The 24,042-nt window shown below is 37.4% G+C and overlaps 2 protein-coding genes across 6 annotated transcripts in view; one reads left to right on the top strand and one right to left on the bottom strand.

Moving 5' to 3' along the window:
* Positions 1-227: 227 nt before the first annotated feature.
* LOC121941181 (LIM/homeobox protein Lhx8) lies at positions 228-8,734 on the top strand. 2 transcript variants are annotated; one of them, XM_042483913.2, is made up of 9 exons: positions 228-573; positions 1,234-1,311; positions 2,236-2,361; positions 2,556-2,677; positions 3,311-3,531; positions 4,004-4,107; positions 4,675-4,770; positions 5,833-6,022; positions 8,010-8,734. In XM_042483913.2, exons 1-9 carry the CDS (start codon positions 346-348, stop codon positions 8,084-8,086), a joined length of 1,242 nt encoding a protein of 413 aa, XP_042339847.2. In that variant the 5' UTR covers positions 228-345; the 3' UTR covers positions 8,087-8,734. The 2 variants fall into 2 exon arrangements, with proteins under 2 accessions (XP_042339847.2, XP_087933965.1); XM_088077839.1 differs by lacking the exon at positions 1,234-1,311.
* Positions 8,735-8,993: 259 nt separating this feature from the next.
* Positions 8,994-24,042, bottom strand: part of slc44a5b (solute carrier family 44 member 5b) — a 41,935-nt gene continuing 26,886 nt past the window's right edge. Inside the window, exons 7-23 of one of the 4 annotated variants that reach the window (XM_042481714.2) lie at positions 23,348-23,408; positions 23,123-23,246; positions 22,534-22,566; positions 21,178-21,261; positions 20,580-20,692; positions 20,248-20,379; positions 19,735-19,834; positions 19,534-19,626; positions 18,564-18,651; positions 17,729-17,991; positions 16,975-17,069; positions 16,782-16,885; positions 16,605-16,678; positions 16,303-16,373; positions 15,332-15,420; positions 13,358-13,442; positions 8,994-11,657 (exon numbers count right to left, since the gene is read on the bottom strand). In XM_042481714.2, the coding sequence (XP_042337648.2) occupies positions 11,551-11,657; positions 13,358-13,442; positions 15,332-15,420; positions 16,303-16,373; positions 16,605-16,678; positions 16,782-16,885; positions 16,975-17,069; positions 17,729-17,991; positions 18,564-18,651; positions 19,534-19,626; positions 19,735-19,834; positions 20,248-20,379; positions 20,580-20,692; positions 21,178-21,261; positions 22,534-22,566; positions 23,123-23,246; positions 23,348-23,408 (1,716 nt within the window). In that variant the 3' untranslated portion in view covers positions 8,994-11,550. Of the gene's footprint in view, positions 11,658-11,821; positions 13,033-13,357; positions 13,443-15,331; positions 15,421-16,302; positions 16,374-16,604; positions 16,679-16,781; positions 16,886-16,974; positions 17,070-17,728; positions 17,992-18,563; positions 18,652-19,533; positions 19,627-19,734; positions 19,835-20,247; positions 20,380-20,579; positions 20,693-21,177; positions 21,262-22,533; positions 22,567-23,122; positions 23,247-23,347; positions 23,409-24,042 lie in introns of those variants that run through there. The other 3 variants (XM_042481707.2, XM_042481726.2, XM_042481719.2) reach the window with 3 other exon arrangements.

Raw genomic sequence — 24,042 nt, 5'->3', positions numbered from 1 at the left:
TAAATAAAATTGGTAATTTAAAAAAACAAAAAAAAGAACTTAATGTGTAAAATCGCAAGTATGCAGTACAGCCTAGAATTTAAACACTCTGGTAAGGTACAAGTACTAGTACTAAGTACTAAGTTTGTTTTTTTTTTGCCTTATTATGAACAATAATTGAGTAAATGTACTTTTACTACCACTGAAATGCATTATGTTGCCTGTGAGCCAGTCGTGTCAGGAGTTAAGTGAAGGCAAATCGAAATAAAGAATAGGCTACATCTTTGTATAGCACTTTTTTTTTCTTCTCCAAGCTCACATAAAACCACACAGTAAATTTATCCCCAAAGGGAGGCGCGGCCACAGATGACAGGAAAATATGAATTACGATCCGCCCTCTCGAAACAGTTCAGGGCAGAGCGACTGACACACAAGAGGAATCCTGGAGGAGAAAGAAAGAATAACAGAGCCTTTGCTTTGAAACTGGGAAGCTTCACACTCCTGGACACAGACATGCGCTGGAAAAGTGAAGTAAAAGTGGAGTGTTGCGTTGTTAACGAGACTGAAAACGGATCTCTGCTGTCCGGTGATGAGGTGAGTGATGGAAATTAAAGACCTAGATCTTGTGAGCAGGTTGAGGCGCGAGACTTTGTTAAAGATTAAATATTAACAGAAATTGCTTTTTGCCAATTAAATCAAAGTGGCCTTCAGTCTGTCATTAAAGCCGGCCTTCCACGCGCTGACAACTCAGTATTTTCACAATTTGAAGAAATGTCGCAGAAAATTACCCCTCCCTGAATTCTGCAATTAAAAACTCAAGTAGTTAATGAGACCTCTTCACCTTTTGGTGGCCCCGGGTAGACGTTTGTGGCGAACTTAGCTTTTTTAATTGCTGTTATTAAAAAAATCAATCCCCTTTTCCCTGAGACCTCGCGCTGTTTTTTTTTTTTGATTGACACGTGAAATTGTTGCGTCGGGGGGCTGTTTAACCACAGCACGCGCGCATTGCGAGCGAGCGGTTGCTGCATCCCAAATGCAGATCTCAAGAACATAATGCACATAGGATGAGTATTAGCTCAAGTGTTGTCTGTTTATGTGCGTAATGACTATCCTTCTCTCTTAAAATGTCATTTTGGCAATCGCCGGCGTTGTCATGGTGAAAAGTGAAAGGCATGATATTTATGGGATGGAGCATGGGGCATTTAAAGCAGCTGCGACCGTTTGACAGACCTGCAGCCCGTTCCCGCCGCGTAGCTGCTCGACATGTGTGAAGATTGCAAAGGAGAGGAAGAGCTGCTAGGCAAATGCGCTGAGGACAGCAGGGACATTATGGTATGAATGAAATATTGTAGCTTTATTCTCCAAAACAGGTTGAGAGTGAACGAGAGGTCATTTTAATGGATGAAGTTTTAAATATTCTCTGAAATCTGACAAGTTCATTTTATTTAAAATAAGTCTTGAAAACCGATGGCCTTGAAAAAGGAAAGTAAACATAACGATTAATCTTAATTTAGGTTTACTTTACATTTAATTGTTGAATTTACTTGAAAATGATGTGTATTTACCTAATTTTATGAAGTTTTGGCAACTTAAAATGACAAGTGAAATAACCTTGTTCTTTCTTAGTGTTAGCAACTTCAGTAAACCGAGTTAGTCTGACTTGACTTTATCACAACAAACATTTTTTTGTTAACATTTTTAAGAAAATACAAAAGATTGACTTATTTTCAACCAGCAGAATACAGATTTATACCTAGTGTAGCACTTGGTTTACTTAAATTCCAAATCCAATTTAGAAAGACTGATAGAATTAAACTTAATTTTAAGTTGCAAAATTAAGTTAATATAGGCCTAGAACTCAATTTTAAGTAAACTTAACAATTACATATAAAGTAGGCCTAAATATGAAGAAAACTAAGGTATATTTACTTACATGTTTTTTAAGGAAATCAGTTTCCTTTATTTTTCTTACTGTTAAATCAACTTGTCAGAATTTACAGTGTGTCAACCGAGTTTGTTTGTAATGTTGTAATGTTTTAAGATATTAATCTACTGACACAAATCTTTAGGCAAATTAAACAAAGCCTGAAAAACCAGAATCTGATTTTATTTTTTAATTTTTGTTAGGCTACCTTTTATTCTGAGGTTGGAGACAGTAAATAGGAGATGCTGCTCTGCAGCCCACGATGTGCTGCAGGTTAAGGGGCGGATGCGCACCTGTGCGTCATTTTCTAACCGCAGGTTTGATCCCTTCAGGGCGCGCCGGTGGAAGTTTTGGATGAGGACGCATCGTCGCTGCAGGCGATGGCATCTGCGCCTCTCTTGGGCAGAGCTGTGTGTGCGAGCTGCAACGAGGAAATTGTGGATAAATATTTATTGAAGGTAAACACTTTTTGTGTTTAGTTTTTTTTTTCATTTAACTTTGGATCATGGATTCATTTCCTTCGTTTACTTTTGAATTTTTGTGGTTTTCTAAGGATAACGCTGGTGTTCGTGCGTGCATAGTACAGCACAGCCCACAACTGCCCTAACCTTGATCGACTTCTGCTAATTTTTTTTATTTATCTCTGCTTTAGGTTAACGACTTGTGCTGGCATGTGCGCTGTCTGTCGTGCAGCGTGTGCCAGACTTCACTTGGCAGCCACACGAGCTGTTACATCAAAGAGAAAGAGGTTTTCTGTAAACTGGATTACTTTAGGTATGTGCATCCATTTTAATAACGACATTGTTGGCTACCAAAACTATTCAAAATATTGAACGAGCCGCTTCATTACACATGAGCCTATATTTTAAGTTAAGAAACTACTAGCAATAAAAATGACATTATTAATACTAGTCGTCAGACTTGACATTTCACCCTGCCTCAGCTGGACATTTTAATTATTTACATTCATTTAATCATTCAAAAATTTAAACGCTAATCGCATTTTAACTCTTCATTATACCAAATGTAACAGATAGAAAAGATTTCAGTAATGTTGGATCATTGAGTAAAGTGTTGTGTGACCATTATCCCAAGAAGGAGACTAAAGTTGGGAGTCAATTTAATTAACAAGTCTTTCAAAATGCCACAAATGCAGCTGTATGTTATTTTTTCTGCACTGGTTTATTCTTCTGCACAAAATAAAATAGTTTCGATCGTGGCCTAAAAAAAGTGTCCAAATAAAGACACTAGGCCTTATATTAACAATTATTATGTTATATAATTATTATATAACAAGGGCACAAACCCTTAAAAAGCCGTAACTATTCAGCGTTGAAGCCTTTAAATGCCCTCAGGCAGCGACTGTATGTGGGTGTCAAATTTTCTTACCGTGACATTCACCTGCAGAAGATACGGCACCTGGTGCGCGTGCTGCGGCCGGAACATCCACTCCACAGACTGGGTCCGCCGGGCCAAAGGCAACGTGTACCACCTGGCCTGCTTCGCCTGCTTCTCCTGCAAGAGGCAGCTGTCCACCGGGGAGGAGTTCGCTCTGGTGGAGGAGAAGGTGCTCTGCAGGGTCCACTACGACTGCATGCTGGATAACCTCAAGCGGGCCGTGGAGAAAGGTGAGCCGGCGGAGGGATTCGGTCCTGACCTGAAAATATTGTTTTTCCACTTCAAGCCCATGTAGCACTTCACAGAGGCCGAAACTGAAATGACTTTTACATTTAGGCATAAAAAGACACTTTTTTTGTATTAAAAACATTTATGATAATGAAGTCAAATATTCATCAGAATAAAACGTTGATTTATACAGTGTAATTCCTTTCACTGCAAGCCGCTAAAGACGAATACGTCCTTTCTTTTTATTAATAACAGATCATGAGGGGTCAATTAAAAGTGGTTCTCCAAATTGTATAGCATGTGAGAATAATCTTTGGCCCTTTTTTTTGAAGGCTTGGTTAAAATGTGGTTATTGCATCCTGCTCTTTTTTTATTTGATAATATTAATATACTGCATTTCAAAGTAATATACATTCTATATTCTGTGCTAAATACTTTGAGATGTTCCAATATGATAATCTGCTTTTGTTGCAGGGAACAATGTTAACATGGAGGGGGCTGTCCCCACTGAACAGGAGATTAACCAGCCAAAACCCTCCAAGAGAGCGCGGACCAGCTTCACTGCTGACCAGCTGCAGGTTAACCTCCACATTAAAAATAATACATTGCAGTTTGCTGAAAGAATGGTGAATTCTTTAATCATGAAAAACACTGGCCTTGTGCTTTAAAATGTTATCGTAATTAGATGTGTATAATAAAGATTTACCATATAGGTAAAACTAACATTATATGTGGATTAAGCATATAGGTAAAACTAACATTATATGTGGATTTTAATGAACTAGATGTGTCACATATTACGCAGATTTTGTAATGACACCTTTTTTTAAAAAACTGTTTTCCTTGCTTAAAAGGAATATTTCTATTTATGTTGCATTGCTCAGGGCACCATGATTTAATATCCACAATTACCCAAAATGTTTATTTTTTTCTGTTTAAAGTCATTTTTATAATCATATTTATCTATATTAATCCTCTTTCTTTATTCCAAAAATATGACTTTTTTACAGCAGTGTTCTTGATACAGACGAGCCAAATGCTGTTCAAATCTCTAAGCAGCAGCTTGAATTTTTTAAACTACAATGAAGTAAACAGTCTGTTATTTATACTCTTTTTTTTTTTTTTTTTTACCTCTGAACATGCAGGTGATGCAGGCCCAGTTTGCGCAGGATAACAATCCAGATGCTCAAACGCTGCAGAAGCTGGCGGAGCAGACGGGCCTCAGTCGAAGAGTCATACAGGTGAGCGAACCACAGGTGATGAAATATACAGTGTGATCCAACTACTGACAGAGAAGCAAGCAGCAGAGTTAAAACTGAACCATTAATGATGTATGTTTGGACAATACACATGTACAAAAAATACCATTAAATTCACTTCTAAACGCTGTCAAATAATAGCTGTTTGTGTAAAATTTTGAATAAACTGCAGACTAAATAGCAGAAGAAAGAAAAGAAACAAGCTTATGTAGTTCATCTAGCTTTCTCCATCTAACTTCAATTTATTTTTTGTATGATAATAGTCAATTTAGCCTTTGGGCATCATCCACACTATATAGTGGTTTTTAAAAAAAAATATTATTGATGCATTATTGTGCATTTTAAAGGTGAGGCTGGTTGAGTTATAGCAAGGTTTAATTACTTTATATTCTACTGCAAAGTTTAACCAATTACAGTACATTATATTTTTTAAGCTGATCATTTGTGTTTTAATCGTAAATTATGAATAAGCAAATATCATGTATGTGCAGCTGACAAGTAACTGTAATGAAGTACAAAGTACTATGTAATCCTGTGAAATGTAATGAAGTCTAAATGCAAAGCAGCATGAAATGGAAATACTCAAGTACAAACAGTTCAAAATTAAACTTCCAGGATATCATTGTGCATGTCCAGAACATTATTTTTTTAAAATTCTACTCTTTTTTGTTTTGTTTTTTACATAGAAAAACTTTTTTGAAAGATGTGCTTAATGTGTAGAGTATAACTCGAAAATGGGAGTGTTTCCATGTAGCAAATTATGCAGTCATTGTTAATCCAGTTTTACCGCTTTACATTAATGGCTGTGAGACTTTCAGTTTCCACTGCTAACAATGGTGTGTTAGTGGCACTCGTTTTACTCACCATGGGCAGAAGAAACTCTTCGACAGTCACTGCATGATCTCTTGGCAGAGAGATAAAGAAAAGACTTGTACAGTTTACAAGCTAACATAATTACATCATGCACTTGTTTTGTAACAATGGATGTTTCTTGCTTGTTACTATGCAGCAGCTACAAAACGTTTCTGTCCTGTTAACCGACAGGTCTGGTTCCAAAACTGCCGAGCACGTCACAAGAAGCATGTGAGCCCCAACCACACCTCCAGCACCCCCATGACCGCACTGCAGTCCAGCCGCCTCTCCCAGCCCACTCCGACCCCTGAGGAGCTGCAATACACAGCCTACGGAGGCCCGGAGGGATCAATGCTCTCTGCACTTCACTCCTTCATAGACAGTGAGCAGCAACATCTTTATTATGTAAAGACTATTCACTGCAAAGCTCTCAAATTCCTATCTTAACATTTGATATACTATATTGTTCTGGTTTGTTTAAACTGAACATTATTTTAAAAGGGACAGTTAACCCCAGAAACAAAAACACATTTTTTCCTCTGTCCTGTAGTGATATTTATCAGTCTATATTAGGGGTCGACGGATTATCGATTTTTGGGGCCAATATTTCGCAGTTTGCAGATTATCTCTACCGGCATTTTATTTTAATGATCACCATTAAAATTAATTAGGGAAAAAGTGTGCATATTACACACAACCAACACAAGGGAAGGCAGCCTGCCATTGATAGTCATTCATTTTATATTCAAAATTTCACTGAACTTTATTAAATAAAAAAAGTTGCAGGGAACTTGCTGTGTATGATGTTGAAAGTTTTAATTTTGATAAAACATTTGCTGAAGGCATTTAAAGAGTGTTGAGTGTTGCAGATAAAGGCGGTCGAGACGTCTGTCTTCTCTGTAATATAATGGAACTTGAAGGCACTCGGCATGTGGTGGCAAAGGAGCCAGAAAAAAAACAAAAACAAACTCAACACCATCTCTTTCCAAAAATCATGACCTAGTTACCTAAATAATCCACAGACCTTGTTGCGAACCGTTTCATGTAAGAACGTTTTTTCCAAACTACACCCACTGATCTGAAGAATAATGGCGTCCGGCAAAGCTGTAACATTAGCTAGCTCAGTGGTGCTAGGTGAGCTAGCAGTAGATGCACACTTTCTGCTGCGCTGAGATTTGGTTGGTGGGTGTAGTTTGGTAGAAAGACAATAGTTCCTAGCTCGCCTAGCACCAACGAGCTAGCTAACGTTACATCTCACATTTACATCTCGCTCTTTCATGAGCACAAGCCTGTCATCCATGAGTAGATGCATGCTTCCTTCTGCGCAGTGATTCGGTCGGTGGAAAGAAAATAGTTCCTACATGAAACTGCTCATAAGTCTTGTTTGAGTAACTGGGTCATGATTTGTGGAAAGAGACATTGCTGTTGAGTTTTTAAAATGTTGGTATTTTAGAACTTTGAGTTTCATTATTTTGGAGAGGAAGCAGATATCTCTACAGCTGATATCTGCAACACCCGCAATCTCACACTAAAACAATCTAAACTGATAATTAGCACTACAGGTAAGAGGAACAATACATTTATTTTTGCTTTTGGGGTGAACTCTTCCTTTATGTCTTTCAACTAACAAAGGCCATTAGAAAAGCTGTGGAGTGTTTTTATGTTAGTTATTGAACTTTTGGCTCTGATAATTTGATAGAAAGAAGTAAGTTGGCATTAATGTTGCCAAAGAAAAAGATAAGTTTAGTTGATTTGCTGATATTATATTTACGTAATATTTTAAAAAATCTCTTCCAAAGGTGAATATCATTGATGTGTTTTTCTAAAATATCAGGTAATAATATAAACATAAAAAATTAGATTATTAGGTTGCTATGTAAGTTTTAAAAAGTACAGACAGAATTTTCTTTTTCATCAAATTACGTAAAGTAGCATTTTGAATAACGCGCCCATCAGAATGACAAAAAATTTTAAATGATAAAGCTAGCCACAAACTTTTCTTCATTGATTGGGTCACAGTGGCCATCACTGCTCATGATTTTATCGAAAGTCCTACAAGTCTCCAGGAGTTTTAAAAAGCAGTATTATAGATTTCATAAAGTGGTCATAGCAATTGTATGCCCAACATTAGAAAAACTGACATCTACTTTTGAAAAATACGGATGAATTTACATGAGTGACATTCAAATAATATATTTTTTTATATATCAGGGAATAATTCTACAATCTTAATCAAACCGTTATATCAAGATAAAAGAAGCTTAAATTACACTAATGCTTTAACTAATGTCTTAATTAAATAAATATAGTTTATGGAAATTGTAAATTGAAATTGTACTGACTCCAGTGCTCTGTGTGTGTGCCCGCAGTACACTCCCCTCCATCCATGTTTCAACCGCTGCTGCCAGCCCACGCCATGACCTCCCTGCCTGTGTCTCACGCCTGAGCTGCTCACTCACTCTCTCTCTTACTCTCACACACAGACACACACAGACACACACAGACACACACACACACACACACACACACACACACAGACACACACACACACAAAAACAGTTGTCCGTCGTTAGCAGCCGCAGTATTCTGATCTTCATGGTAAACATAATTTCATTTTAAGTGAACCATAAAATCTTTCAGTTTCTTTGCCCTGCCAGTAAATTATTACATGTTGACATTCTTTTAAAACACTGAATACACTGTTGAGCATATTATGGACGACTAGAATTTGTACTGTACAATGTGGAAATGGAAAGGCTTCAGTGTAACTCACTGAATTGTGACACATAACATTAGAGATTTATATGTTTGTGTAGTTGGTGACACAGTTTGACCGTGCTAAGTGAAAGCCACCAGACCCAAAATGTTGACTCATAATGAAGGTGAACTTGAAATTGTTCGTATAGCAGTGTTTGGATATTGCAATTTAATTTATTTATTGTATGTGAAGTCTGTTTTAAAAATAAATGTCTAATTTCACAAAACTGCGATGAATGAATGACAAACAGATATTTTACTGTTCAGATCAGTCATAGCTGACATGCTGCAGTGTTCGGACCTGAATTTGCATATTTACAATTTGGAGAGAAAGTAAATTCATCGTAGAAAAAACCAAACATTTATTGATCAAACACAGAAGTACTAAAACTATATTTGAAAGCAATATATTATGTTAAAAACACATGCAACCTTTACTGTATGAATAAATATATGACAGAGGCATATATTTAGTTTTTTGCACAAACGAGCCACAATAAAATAAATAAAACAGTTTGGCGTAGTGACAGGTTTGAGCACTGCATCTTCGGAGTTTGACTTTTAAGAGTCTGCGGTAAGAAACTGACGCACATTCGAACGAGGAATAGTTTTACTTGTGTCTACTTGTTGACTGTGGTTGACCAAAAGAATCTAATTTCCAGACATGCAAAGGGGGAGGGGGGCGCATATAAAACAGTTTTTACTTTACTTATCAGATCTTAGGTTTCACCCTCATGGGAATGAAACTAAACCTGAGATGCATGAATGTAAAGCTAAACAATTCAACTGGGAGTATGTTAGTTATTCAGTCTAAAAAAAACAGGAACAATAACATGCTACATGTGTAATGTGCCACTCTGAGCACTACATGCATCACTGCTCTCCTTTCAGATACACAAGCAGACTTGTTTTACTTTTACTGAATGGTTACGTTGTGCGTGTCTCAGCGCGTTCAGCTTAAACGGCAGCAGGAGGTGTGTAAGCCTGGCGGTGCTGTCACTCTGAGGCACCATGAAGGCTGGATCTCAGATTTGACAAACACAGTACAAAGACTCACGAGCATGAGTCACATCTCGAAGATCTAAAGGTGAGCATCATTTCAAGTGATGCATGAATCCATTTAGGGAAAAAGAAAACCTCATCAAAAGTTTGATGTCATTTCTTCAGTCACTTTGGCTATAAACTGACAACACCAAAATCAGTTTGCGGAAGAATTATTCAAGTATTTCCTGCATTTTGGCTCCAAGACAAAAAAGAAATTCTGCTGCACCTGACAGGATTTCATTAACTAATCTAAAATCCCTCAAACAGACTGCATCTTACACAATACTGGCTCACCAGTGCATCAAAATCGTGCAAAATGACCCTGACATCAGTTATTTCACGACAGCATGCATGTTTTGTGTGATGCCAGAGCTGATGCTCATACTTCAGAGCGCAACCAATGTAAAAATATCTTCAGTTATAAAAATAAACTAAAAAAATCAAACTGATTAACATAAGCAATGTCTATCTAAAACAGTAATAACTCAACAATGCTTTGCAGAACAAGCTACACTTTGGATCGACAAGAGGATCTATAAAGATTTAACACTGTTTAAAAGGAAGTTCAAAACTCCAACAAGAAATGTTGGTCTTATGTTTTGTTCCGTAATCTCCACATCTACAGCATCAGCACAGACTGAAGCTTTAACCTTCACAGGAGTAAAATGGCAATTTGAATAAAATTCAAAGATAATGCTGAAACATCTAAAACCTCTCCAGCAGCTTTGACAAACTTCTCTGCCCTCCGCCTGTGTGTTCAGCCTGTTTGAGACAGCTTTTGTTTCTAGCATGCAATTTGTAGGTTGTTGAATTAATTTGTCACAGGTGACCAACTGAAGTTTATTTCATTTTGTTAGGATCCACATTAACTGAGCTCAAGCATCAGCCACTCTTCCTAGGGTCCGACACATAAGCACACAAGCTTAGAGTATAATATATGAATGAATAAACTGATAAAGAAAGCCTTGTATTAAGCCATATTTGGTGTGGTAGAAACATTTAGTGTACAAATGGACAGCAGAGAAGTGGATTTTACTGCAGGTGTATATATGATGTGATTGCTATTACTGGAGTAAATTGTGATTAAAATTAATACAAGCAGGTCTTAGGAACTGTTCTCTGTGAAGGAAGCCACCTTTTAAACTAAAAGGAGGTGACTCTTTAATACTGATAAGACACAAAGTGAGGGAGTATCACTTTAAGAGAAGTAATGGTATGGTGAGCACATACTGTATGTAACAGGTCAAAGTTCTGTGTTTTTTCTAGCTCACTGGACACACAGGCTGCTGCTGAGAACAAAACTGTGACTTTAAGGTTACCTTTAAACCGCCAAAGACAAAACATCTAGAAAAGATACGAACTTCGATCATCTTGGCTGCTGATTGTCCCTTTGAACCCTATATCTTTTAAAAATGTCAAAAAAGCATCTTCAAATATAAACTATGTAGCTACAGGATGCAATTAGACACTAAATGTGGCAATTCTAAGAAAAAGGCACTTAACGTGTAAAGCACTTTAAACTCCTGTGCCATTATGTCCTTTACAGTTAAATATGAAAACATTGGACGTTAAATGGCAAATATGTTTCTCAATGTGAGACAATTTCAGATCAAAAACTGTGATGATGCGATACACAGATAAGCTGACGTTTGACCATTACATGGAAAAACGAGTTCAATCGGCAGAGCATTCACACCTCTGCAACAGACGTCCGGTAAAGACTGGCACCACTGAGTGGTGAAAACAGGCAACTACAAGAGAAAGAGAGGGGGAAAAAACAACTACCACAATCTCAGTGAAGAAAGAAATCAGTCATTCCAATAGGAATGCACTGTGTGGTATGATTGACTGTAAAAACTTTACATATTCAAATATATTTCATTTATAACTATAAAATAAAATAAAATATTTACAAGAACTTGGTGTGACTTTTTACTAGAGTGTAACTTTAAACACTAACCAACTATCAAGTCCATATACTATAAGTGTGGGGGTGAATCACTTATTTAGAGTGCACACTTGCATCTTGTGTGCACTTACATTTGGCACAATGCTTTTTGCCACATAGGTTTGTACCATGCTTTGGTTAATGACCTTGACTCTTCCCTATTACGTGCGTGTCGGCGAGACGTTCCTCTTGTTGAGGAGCTGCCTTAAGGCTCTGTTCATGTAGAAGGGCCGGCCGGGGGAGCCGTCGTTCACCTCCAGGTCCCACACTAGGAGGCAGCAGGAGCAACATGTTAGAAACAGAGTTGGAAAATTGCACTGAACAATACTTAAACCATTTATGTTTATTCAAAAAAAAAGAAAGAAAAAAGATTCACATTGTCATTGGATTTCATTGATAAAAAAAATTCTCCTATACAAAAAGAACACTGAATAACCTCCAGATAGATGCGTGTATTATACTTAGTATTAAAACAGCAATACATCTGAACCATCCAATAAAAAATTTACCAAAAATGGCTTTGACATCCTTTTATAAACTGTATCGCAAAAGGTTCCTGGTGTAAGGTCTAAAACCACAGAATAAGAGGAACTTTTTTTTTATATTTAAACATTTTTTCACAACTAGGCACATAAACTAGTGGCTGCATTCAGAAGTTTCCTGAAAAGTGTCAGGTTCTGTTCAAATTTTAAGCAAAAACCATAAAATGTCTTTTGAAGTCTTGACCTCCCACAAAGTCTCTGTCTGGTTTACAGTACATCTATGAGCATAATGGAAACTTTGACATGATTGTGACTTTTTTTCTTAAATTATGTAAAATAAGAGGAACTTGTTTTGCTAAGTGCAGAACTACACACCATTTTTGGATTTGTGTGTTTGAGTTAGTATAAATACGGTGGATCAAAGCAACCTATAAAACCAATGGTAAACATCAACAGCCAGCAAAATAATCATGCTCGACAGAAGAAATAAATCACATGGTTCTTTTCCCATATGTGAAAGTGCATACAAAACATGATTATACACTAGAAGACCAAAGTGCGACAAGAGGGTGCCCCGTAAGTCCACCACTTTTTCATGGTGAAGCCTTATGCCGTAGTCCATCATTGGCATCTGTACATCTTAAGGTCCTAATGTTTGTTTGGGTAAAAATGCTCGTATCATAGTCATCTCAGCCTGTGCGTCCGTCCTGCGAGTTATCGTGTACCCTCTCAGTAAGGCAGAGGTCAGCAGAGAATACAGAGAAGAAAAAAAGAAAAATAAGCATGGCAGAAAAAAAGGCAAGTATCTGAGTTGGCTCAAGAGAGGAAGTAAACTGGTCTTTTTTAGTCCCCTGTGCCTTTTCTGGGAGGAACCGAAGTAAAAGCATGTCCTTTCATGTCCACGCCATCCCTGACCAGGCTGGGATGCATCCAGTTTTGATGTTTTAGCCCTACAGTGCTCGCTCTCAAACGTCCAGACCCCCCACACATACAGTAGATATGGAGAAGTGAGTGAGAGAGTCAGCAGTTCAGTAAAAATGGCTGCTCAAGAGTCAGCACATAATTTGGCACTGTCCTCTCCTTTGCGCAGGATCTTGTGCAGGCCAGGAGACATGTAGTAGGGCCTGGAGGAAGAACCGTCATTCCTCTCCAGGTCTTCACCTGAGACCACGTCCCAACACAGCAGAGGACAGGAGGAGGAGCAGGAAGAGCACGCAGCGCACAGAGTGACAGCCAGAAGGAGAAAGGAAAGCAAAGACTTAGCAGAGAGAAATAATCAAAGAAGGTCATGCAGGAATTAGATAGATAATTGAGCAGGAAGCAGTTGTCATTTGGAGACAGTTTTAAAGGGGGAAAAAAGTTGTGTTCAACTGCTGATGACAGGCTGCTTGACATTTCATCTTGAACCATATTAGCAATGCAAGCAGTTCAGTATAAGTATTCTCACACTGTCGCAGATATTACAGAAAATAAACAGCATACTTACAAAAGCACAGGAACAACGTGTCCACACACATGGCATAGACATTAAAGAAACCATGTGCGATCATGTACGATCCAAATATCACCGTCTGAAAGAATCAACAGCTCACAGTCAGTGTGCTATATTGCCAACATCTAATGTTTCTTCTATCAACAGCAGAAACATCAAGAATAATATGAACCGTGGAAAAAACTGCTCCTGTGGGATGATGTTATTACCCTCCTGGATAAATTGTTTTATTTACAGCTGATTAAATCTCCAGCTTTGTGTATTTTGGGTCTGTTACTGGATAATGTCATTATGAATGAACGGAAGAGGTTATGGGTCTGTATGGCTACTACAACAGGATGTAGAATGATATTGAGACACTGGAAATCATCTAGTTATTGTTGTTTTAAGGAACGGATTGAACTGATTACAAAAATGGCTACATTTGAATGTGCTACATACAGAATAATGGTGAGAGAAGATATTTTTGAAACAGTCTGGGGCCCCGATTTGGCCCTTATAAATGGAATGCAGAGAATGTTTTGCCTAATTTGGAACTGGCACCGGTTTTAATAAATTGGGAGATTCAGATGTAATTAGCGATGTGAAGGCACGTTTTTTTTTCCTTTGTTTTTACTGGAGTATTTTGTGTCCAGCTTTTGTCTCACATTGAAGTTGCAGTGAAAATCTGTCTTTGTAAACCTAGATCTGTAATGTTTCCCCTTGTTTTGTTTGATAGGAAGTTTTCTGTGCTTTTTGTTTAAGAAATAAGGGACAGTGAAGTTGTCTCTTGATTATCTGTTATAACCAGTGGTGGAATATAACTAAGTCTATTTACTCAAGTACTGTACTTAAGTACGAGTATTTTCTTTTCATGCCACTTTATACTTTTAATCCACTACATATCAGAGGGAAATATTGTACTTTTTACTTGACTACATTCATCTGAAAGCTTCAGTTACTTAAAAAAAATTAGATTTTTGCATACAAATCATATGTTTTGTCATAAATTAAATAGTTTATATAAGTACAGCTGCAACAATTAGTTGATTAATAAATTAGTCATTTCACAGAACATTAATTGCAAAATATTTTTAATAAACATTGATGTCTTTTTCCTTTTTTATGAATAATTTTGAGTTTTGAGGGTGTTTTCTTTCCAATTATGTAGATAGCTTTGAGGGGTTTTTGATTTTTTTTTGTAATTTTTTGGATTCTTTTTTTTATATATATCATTTTGATTATTTTGGATGTTTTTTTCTTCTTTTTTAATTTTTTTTTTTAAGTTTTGAGGTTTTTTTTGTTTTCGTAATTTAAGTACATTTACTTGCTTATACTTACTTTTACCTAAGTAAAATTTGCAGGACTTACTTGTAACATAGCATTTTCACAGGGTGGTATTAGTACTTTTACTTAAGTAAAGCATCTGAATACTTCTTCCACCATAGGTTATAACTTTCTGATGTCCTTATAAAAAACATAACAAAGAAAATATGAACTACTGAGTCATAAATACTTAAACAAAACTAATTAGCCTGTGTAACACTGTGATCTGATCTGCATAACTGTGATAGTGTTAACTGCCCCCATCCACATCTACAAAAAGGTGTGCAGTTTGAGTGTGATCTTGGCCACACATTTGCAGAGACAAACTGCATCCCTCACACCTTACACCTGGAAGAGTGTGTTCTCTCTGTTCTGGAGACAGCTGAGGTGTTGGAAAAGCCACAGTACCTGGGCCTGACTACATTCAAAACCAGTTTTAAATCATTACATTTCATCAGTGCCATCTGTTGTAGAACTACAAAAAATGCAAAGGTGATAATGTATGAATATTTTAGTGTATTCTCTGAGCAAAGCAGTTTAGTGAGATTCATATCAAATATTTGCAAAACTAATGCTCTGGCTGCATTTTAATCTGTCTCACTCTACTTTACGGTGTTGACTGGTGATGTTGCTAATTAAATAGCCCACATTTTAATTCCTTACCAGTAGGGGGACCCAGTAGTAATTTAGGGATGGCACTTCCTCTTGAATGACTGGTATTTTACGTGTGAAGGAGAAAAATGCAAGCACACCTGCAAAATATTTTTTAAAAAAGCGACATAATAACTAGAAGAGTTGAAAGAAAAGAGAAAAAGACGTGGATCCATGGAGGAAAACCAAAATAACACACTATTATTTAGTAGCAAATGCATCAGCACTACCCACTTCTTCAGAACAAATGATGAACCATACAACAGTATAACATGTTAAAAAAGTACTATCCATAAGAAAGAAAATTGATTCCATAAAAAATGTTATTGTATCATGTTTTTAGAGGAGCACACAGAATGAGAAGGATTGTTTCATTCTCACATTACTGGAGTTATTAAGCAACCAACATTATTGCAAACATGGCAGTTTAGGTTTTTGCCAAACTCTTGATTTTTGGATACATCAATCAGGATGGTTTCTTTAAAATAATTAATAAAATAATGGATAAAAAATAATTCCAAGGTGCTTTTTAATAGGTTGTTCCAGAGAGGTTATACTTGGTTGAAAGGGAAATAATAGAGGGATTAATACGTTTTCTGTTACATTCAGATGAATAAATCCGAAATAAATAAAACCAAAAGACAAGGAGCACAATATTATTGTGATTTGTATGGGGAACTACTAGGATTGATTGGTATTTAAATTCAGATGTCATAAATTGAACTGAATTGAATGATTCCTAAATTAACACTTAAGAGATTTAATTCTTTTCAGAGACCCACAGACGACCTGTGATTTCGTACATTTCAACTTAAAATGATGCAAACTGAGAAGAAAAAGAGTACACGTGGCAGAAATAACTGAGTGAGAGGATTTATCATCTACCTAATATTCAGAGAGATAGCTCATCCTGTGCCTATTGCAGTATTTCGTCCATGCCACGGTTGTGTGACATCGAAAACTGCGGGTGACATGAAACTCACCAACAGTTCCTGAAATAAGCACTTTTCCCAAGAAGAACAGGAAATCTGTCACCTTGTCCAGAACAGCTACCCTACAGAGGAGGCAGAGAAAAGGAGGAGATGCAGTAAGACACATAAATGGCACACACCATCTAATACATGAATACATTGTACACATTTTTATTGTTTTTGAACCAAAATCTAAACATCTTTCATTTTTGTTGCCAGGCGTGTTAACAGAGTGTGTCAAAGAAAGAAGTTATCTGTATTACGACCTGTCTTAGAAGCATGGATATGAAATAGACCTACAAGAAAGGCCTTACCGAATAACATTCCTCATCAAGAGGAAGAAAGCATCCTTGGAAGAGATGCAGAAGCTCTTTCCAGTTATTGCTATCTGTTGATGAGAGAAAAACAGAGAGTAATAAAGCATTGTGGCATAAGCCAGATCAACTAAAAACTAAACTGCTTACAAATCAGTCTAAGGTTTATTAACTCACCATAATGTACGCATTTCGGTTTATAAACTTGATGAAATGTTCCAGGCACCAGAAGCAGCATTTGAGGCAGCAAAATACGAATCGAGCGCATGCATTTTGAGAACCTGGGAAAGCATTATTAATCATCAACATCCCATTTAAAATGATAAATAAACTGTGTGTAAGATTAATACGTTTAAGAGCTACAGCTTACCTTTCAGTTTGTGATCCAGGTACTCGAGAACAATTCGTACCATCTGCACCACAGCGAGGATCAGAGAACCGAAGGCGAGTGAACCTGTATGGTAACTGTGACACGAGGCACAACAGACATTTGAACATTAGTGTAAGAATCTTAGTAGGTTCAATAGATGCTTATATTGAGAAATCGCTTATTTTGAATCTGTTATTTATGAGTTAATCATGTTAGTTCCAGATCTGACTTTCATACATACCTTACTTTTTTAAGGGTAAAGTATTATTTGTACAGCAGTGTGAATCTTTCTTTAACATGTACATAAGAAGATTTGGGAAACTTTCCTGGCCGTGACAGAAAAGCTGACTTAATTAAGGAATCAACTTCTTTATTATCATTTAACATTTCTTAGATACAATGACAGTATATAAAGAAACACTTGGCTACTTTCATTTATTATTATTATTATTATTATAATTTTATATTTAAATCTTTTTTTCTGTGGTGTGATCTGATGACTTCGGTTTTTTGTCCAGTTTCTATATACATGACAAAAGTTCTCCCAAGATTTGTTATTCTTGACAAAAAGTAGGGTCAGATTTCCTTTGTTTGAGTTAGTGTACGTTGAAGAAAACAACATCACAAAATGTGATATAACATGGATACTTCAGGATGTTGTTAAATCACCTCTTCATACAAGTTAAACCCCTAAATTTAAAAACTAAATAAACAACTTTAACATGTAGAGTAGTGGCTTGTAACAGCTCCGTACCGTATGGCCCGGCTAAAGGACGAGTAGAGGGGGCATGGAGGGATGTCATTTGGCTTCTTCAGGGCCCAGTAGTAAGACGCGAAGGCCCCGGCCAGGGTGCACTGGCCCAGCGCGATGGTAAAGTTGACCAGCCAGAGGAACACAAACAGGTTACAGAGATGCAGGACTAGGATGTAGCGGTGGTACACGCTTTCCCCACCATAAAAGGCAAACATGCATTGTGACCCGGGGCACACTTTGGTAATGTTGGTCTGACTGAAGGTCTGAAAGAAAGCGACAGATAATCTTGATATGTAGTCGAACAGGAGTAATGTGACCTAACATTTGATTCAGTACAAGGAAAACTACTGAATCACAGAAAAAACACTACTGTCACTTTTTCATTCTTGGCTTTTTCCTGCCCTGTATCTCTGATTTGCATGAAAATTTGTGAGTGTATGTCTTTGAGGTAATCCTGCATTCATTAAAGGTTGTGAGACCACACAGCATATTAATGCTTTGAGACACTCACATTACCTTACACAAACCAGGGGGTGCAGGCAGGGTGATGAATAACATTTGTCAAATAATCGTTCATTGCTGTCAGCCACGAACGTGAACTCTATTCACATTAGAGCATTAGAGATTGATTTGAAGAACTCAGTACCAGCTATCAGATTTCACTTGTAGGCAATAAAAAGAAGCTATTAAATTTGATTTGATTGATTATGGTCTTACCCAAGAAATATTTCACAGACCAAGAAGTGGCAGAGAAATAATAGTTATAAAAAAGAAAGAATCAGTGACACCAGTATTTCTCCAGACTTCAGTGTGTAAGAGAGTGGGTGGGACTAACCTTTGGATTGCATGTGAGGTTGGCATACATGCATTTATCATCAGTAGGTGTGACCTTGTAGACTGCATTACCAGATGATGCTAAGAAGCTGTGAGCAAACTAGTTAAGGGCAAAACAAAGGGACATTTCCTCCACATAGCAGTCACTGACTGCCAAAACAATACAGTCAGTTTAATTGTAATACTTTAGGTACATGTTACTTATATAAAGTTATCTCTTTCATTCAGCAATTACTATGTTAAGCTAAGGAACTTACTGCAGGGATACTCAACCTGCTTTGCTTGGGGGCCACTTTTGCAAAATGACAGGAAGGCAGAGGCCAGTTACATCAGCCCCAAACATGGATTTTAGGACATTTATAGGATTTTAAGATGCTACTGGGATTATAGGACATTTCTTGTATTTTAGGACATTTCTAGGATTTTAAGACATTTCTAGGATTTTTGGACATCCGGGGCTCAGTTAGGACCTCTGTCGGCAAGTGTGGGGGATCCTCCACTGGCATTTTTTATTCTTTTTTTTTTTTATATATAAAAAGCTCTATTTTGATAAAAAGCTCTATTTATGCACTCTGGCACCTTATGTACACCAAAAGTACAAAAATAATTCCCAGTGTGAATCATGTTATTTTTATTATGAATTGGAAAATTGGTGGGAGGGCCATCCGGCACCCTGCTGGGGGCCAGATTTGGCCTACGGGCAGAGTTGACTATCACTGACTTACTGGGACACAAGCACAGAAGCTTGTTCTGATTTTGCTCTTGCTTTTAAAGTCATCAAGCACCATCTTTGTTCTATAACTACGTTAACTACAGCAGTGCATCATCTGTTTGCTGGTTTTGTGATCTTGTGAAAAATATAAATTAACTTGACACAGTGTTGTGACAGTAAAATTCCTGCAGACTGCATGACGTCAGCAGAATTCTCTAACTGAAATAGTTCATCAATGTAGCGACAGTCAGAAGGATACACAGCTGTGACGGCCCAGTAAGCGATGCAGATGGCCAGGAGGAAAAAGGTGATGATGGGGTAGAAGAGAGTGGACATTATGTAGCTGATGGCCCTAGAAACAAGATATATTAGATGTCTCTTTGAATGGTGTTGTATATATGAAAAAAGGAGTCAATTATTTATTTTTTAAGGAGTCAACGGAGCTTTTATCCACACTTACTTGCTTCCCTCCTTCAGTAATGCAAAAGCGATGCGCAGCCTTGTCCTTAGAAATATCAGCATAACCACGATGATGGCCTCAAACACAGAAAGCGAGATCACTACAAAACAAATATGTGCCATTATTAGTCAATGCACATGTCACAAATATATTTTAAAGGGACAGTTCACCCCAAAATCTAAATATACATATTTTCCACTAGAGTGTTGGAGATATCGGTGTGAACTATCTCTTTAATGTCACCTTTTTTTTTTTAACATAAAATAGTTTTACCCAGGTTACTTAACAGGATGATTAACTATTAGTTTTAGTACTTACTTAGTACTTACTTAGTACTTAACTTATTAGTATTAGTATAAGAAGTCAAAAACTACAGACTTGAGGGATGGAAAATGTTCATATGACTGTAGTTGAGCAGAGCTTTATGGGACTGCACTATGGCTATAATGTTTTGAGTACACATAATGAAAAATTAAGTGTGGACTTAACGTGTAATGGTGGATGACAACATACTGAAGATGAGCCACGTTTGGCTGAGCTTAAGGTAGATGCTGAAGTCTGTGTGGAAGCCAATATCGGAGATGGTGACGTTAGCCCCTGGCTTCCCGCTCAGAGTGCTGTACTCCCAGTAGCAGTGCCAGATACCTGAGGGACACGAAGAGAAAGAATGAAAGCCAGGAAAGGAAAAAAATGAAACAAATCTAAATCTGCCACAGTTGGCCATGACAACAAAAATGCTCACTACAAGACAGGTGAGAAAGTCAAATGTAAAACATGTGGGCAACATCTCAGACATGTGTACTGAGTATACAGTAGCCACTGGCAATGTGAGGTAAGTGTCTCACCGTAGCCGACTGCTGCAATGACACCAAAGATAATGAGCCACAGGAGCACACCAGCGGTGCAGCGCAGCATCAGGATAATGGCCAGACTCATCACCATGGATGCCACCAGATACCTGCAAAAACACACCACACAAGTAAATGAATTTAGGTTTAAATAATGCATGCAGTAAGATGTAGGAAGAACTTATCAGCTGCTATTTGAATCACGTACTGTTGCAAATTCCAGTCAGGTAGGACAGTGGGAATTATCTGCATGTAAAAGTTGCAGGGTATACATTCTAATAAGTTTCATCATTTATTTCACTGATAGGTCAGATCATTTTCTCTACCCACAGAGGAGCACATAATTATGGAGCCTCTAAAGGGATGTGGGTTATAAAAAAACTAGATGGTGGAAAAAAAATTAGATGATGCGGAAAAAAATAGATGGTGAAAAGAATATAGATAGTGGAAAAAAAATCTCATGGTTGGAAAAAAGATGATGGAAAAAAAATCAGATCCCCCAATTTTTTTCCACCACCCCTTTAGGGGCTTCATACATAATCCATACAGAGAAGTGAAAACACATAAATCGCCAAAAGCCACAGCACATTCTTACATGAGGATCCAGTCCCAGGAGTTTGCATAATCCTCAAAGATCTTCATGCCAATTTCTTTGGCATTCAGCAGGCTGGCCATACCTCTGTGATGGAGTAACAACGTGAGGAGTTGGAGAGAGAGGAGGTGAAAAAAAGGGGATTTTATACACTTCCACTGTGACAGATTTGTGTTACTGCCTCTAATAATTTACTTGCTAGGGTTTCTCAAAAACATTTTGACACTTTATTTATCTTGAATGCTCTTACTGAGAAACAAAGATGAATACAGTCTCAAAATGCTTTTGATGTTCTCAGCTCTACTTATTGGGTTGTGAGGTCTGGAGAAAAACATTGCAAGTTTGATATCAAAGAGCCACAAAACAGCATTAGTGTTACTGAAGCACTATGGAGCAATAGTTGCTTCAGTAAATGGTACAGCAGCATGTTACTGAATATGATACAGAGGAGCACCTAGTGGAATAGCACATATTAATGGATGTGTTAGATCAAGAACCCTTTTATCTCTGTTCACAGTACAGGTACGTAAAACAAGTGCTAAACATAACAGACTCAGTATAATCCGCGATGTTTGTTAATGAGTTATACTTGCCACCTGAATTCATCTTTATTTAAAAACTGTTGGAAACCTCAAAATGTCTCAATCTGTCTTAAAATCTTAACTTAACCTTTCCTTTGGCAAAGACAAAGTCTCAACTGGAGACAAATGATTCAGCATAAAACCCAACACATTCCTTTTCTACATCTATCAGTGTAATTTAAGGACTCTAAATCAGAAACAGGCTTTTGATGTTGAGACCTCCACAGGGAAAATAGAGCTACTGGTAGCAATGTCAGAACATGACTCCGGCAAAGTTTGACTGCAGATGCACTGTCCTATGACTCAGAGAAATCTCTAAAGTGCAGCCAGAGGAGGGAAAGAGGACGAGCTAACATTGCTAAGGGACAAACAGAATGCTCAAAGCAGCTCTGGAGTCAACCATATAACGAAGAGCCCTAATTCAGCTTCCTAAAGGTCACTGAAACCCTGTCCATAGACAAGAATTTGGATGATATCCAGAACTGTTATGCAAACTTGCATTCATATCTAGATCAAGGGAGCACACTTAATGACCACCAGGGGGCGCCACATCACTCAATTTGTTATTTGAAACTGAAAGTAGTAGATGACTGGATATTTTGAGTTATATTTATGCCACAAACAATTGTAGTAGTCTTTCCTAATTCCTGTCCACTTTTGCAGGTTGAGTGATGCAGGAACAGACTGTTTATGATGAAGTGGGAGGGTTAGTCTACACAGAACTACTGGCTACAGTGGAAGGCAAAGTTAAGAAGCTGAAATAAATAATTTTTGAGACCTTTCCACTCCTTGTTGCATGGCAGTTACTTGGCTATGAAAAGAAAAGCATTAAAGCACATTATCTTTTAAGGTAATTCAGGGCAAACAAAAGTTGATCACAGCAAACACAGAATCATGTATGTTTATAATATCAGCTTGCTGGTTTAAATACATGATTTCTCTGCTTTATCTAAAGTTTCCATGGCAGCCCATTAACATGTCGATAGTGTAGATTTACAAAGCAGCTGCTGTAAGCTTGTAGATACCCCTGAAGTTCTGCTCTTGAACTTGCGGGTAAGCTGCATTTTCATGCAATAAACATGCAAATGACTTTGAATGTGGTTGGACACATTCCCGGGCATCAGTGACATGCCCACTTGTCCTACCCTGTATTATTTGTCCAGAGCTCTCTGGGTGCAGAGCTGGCAGCCCTATTGACAGCATAACAGTTTTAAAACACTTTAATTTACAGGGTAAATCATTTATGCATATTCTTCTACTACAGTAAGGCCAGTCTTCAGTCCAATGCGTGTGACATCACTATTTGGATAACTTAAATGATTGAAGAACAAAGACAATAATTCATGTTGCAGGGAAGCAGATCTTACTTGGCAGCTTCTTTGAGGTCGCTGACACTTCTTTTCTTATTGTCACCGTCTTTGAAGATGGTCTCATTGGCTACAGTTAAAATTCCATTTCTTGTTATAAAATCAGGGAAGCACCGCTGAAGGACTGAAACACAGTTTCAAACATTTGTTTTTGTCTTTATTGTCTTGGCAAACATAGTGAGCTTTTGTGTGTTATTGTGTTTGAAGATATTTAGATTCACTTACAAGGTCTGCTTGGCACGATCATAGAAGGGCAGTCTTCATCTCGTATCACTTCTGCAACTGACTGAAAGGTAAATAAAGGAGATGAGGAGTCAACGTGAATACAAGACATTTATCATAGCTAGAGATGGAGTTAAAGGCTTCTTCCATGCAATTAAGTCATCTTTCCATTGCATTATGTGGATCTGTCCCGTCAGTTTTCTGTATTTTTGGAAATTTTGTGTGCCCTGCTGCAGTTTATAAATTGTTAGAGAAAAAAAAAATGGTAATGAATTGTTTCGGTTAAATGTCTGGGGATTGAATAACATCTAGTTGTGAGGTTGCAAAATGCAACCTAAAGAAACTTCTTCTGTGTGCTAAGCATATAAGGGAACTATGGTGAATAACACAAAAACACAAATGGTGCTATCTTGAGCCAGCTCTTGATTTGTTCTTTCTGGGTACTGTAGAAACAACATGACAGACTCTGTGGAAGAGAACGCTCCATATGTAGATATAAAAAGCACATTCTAAGGTAAAGAAAACAAAACTACTTATTTTATTTTTTACAGGATTTTACACGAATAAAAATAGAATGATGAATGGGTTTCCATTTCTGCCATTACATCTCCCAAAATCCTACACACTGCACCTTTAAGTTTATTAAACTCTACATTCTACATTTTGTATTACTTACATGAAAAGTAACAGAAATTCAC

The sequence above is a fragment of the Plectropomus leopardus genome, chromosome 5 (genome assembly GCF_026936395.1).
Source record: "Plectropomus leopardus strain MGB_pleo_1.0 chromosome 5, ASM2693639v1, whole genome shotgun sequence".
Taxonomy (NCBI): Eukaryota; Metazoa; Chordata; class Actinopteri; order Perciformes; family Serranidae; genus Plectropomus; species Plectropomus leopardus.
The sequence above is the reverse complement of the archived record's forward strand: the minus strand, read 5'-3'. Positions and strand labels throughout refer to the sequence as shown.

Bases quoted from the DNA above. Each gene is read 5' to 3' on its own strand.
- LOC121941181 (XM_042483913.2), top strand. From the start codon at position 346: ATGACAGGAAAATATGAATTACGATCCGCCCTCTCGAAACAGTTCAGG. The intron at 4,108-4,674 runs GTTAACCTCCAC...CTGAACATGCAG, and splicing joins TCACTGCTGACCAGCTGCAG to GTGATGCAGGCCCAGTTTGC. The intron at 4,771-5,832 runs GTGAGCGAACCA...GTTAACCGACAG, and splicing joins TCAGTCGAAGAGTCATACAG to GTCTGGTTCCAAAACTGCCG.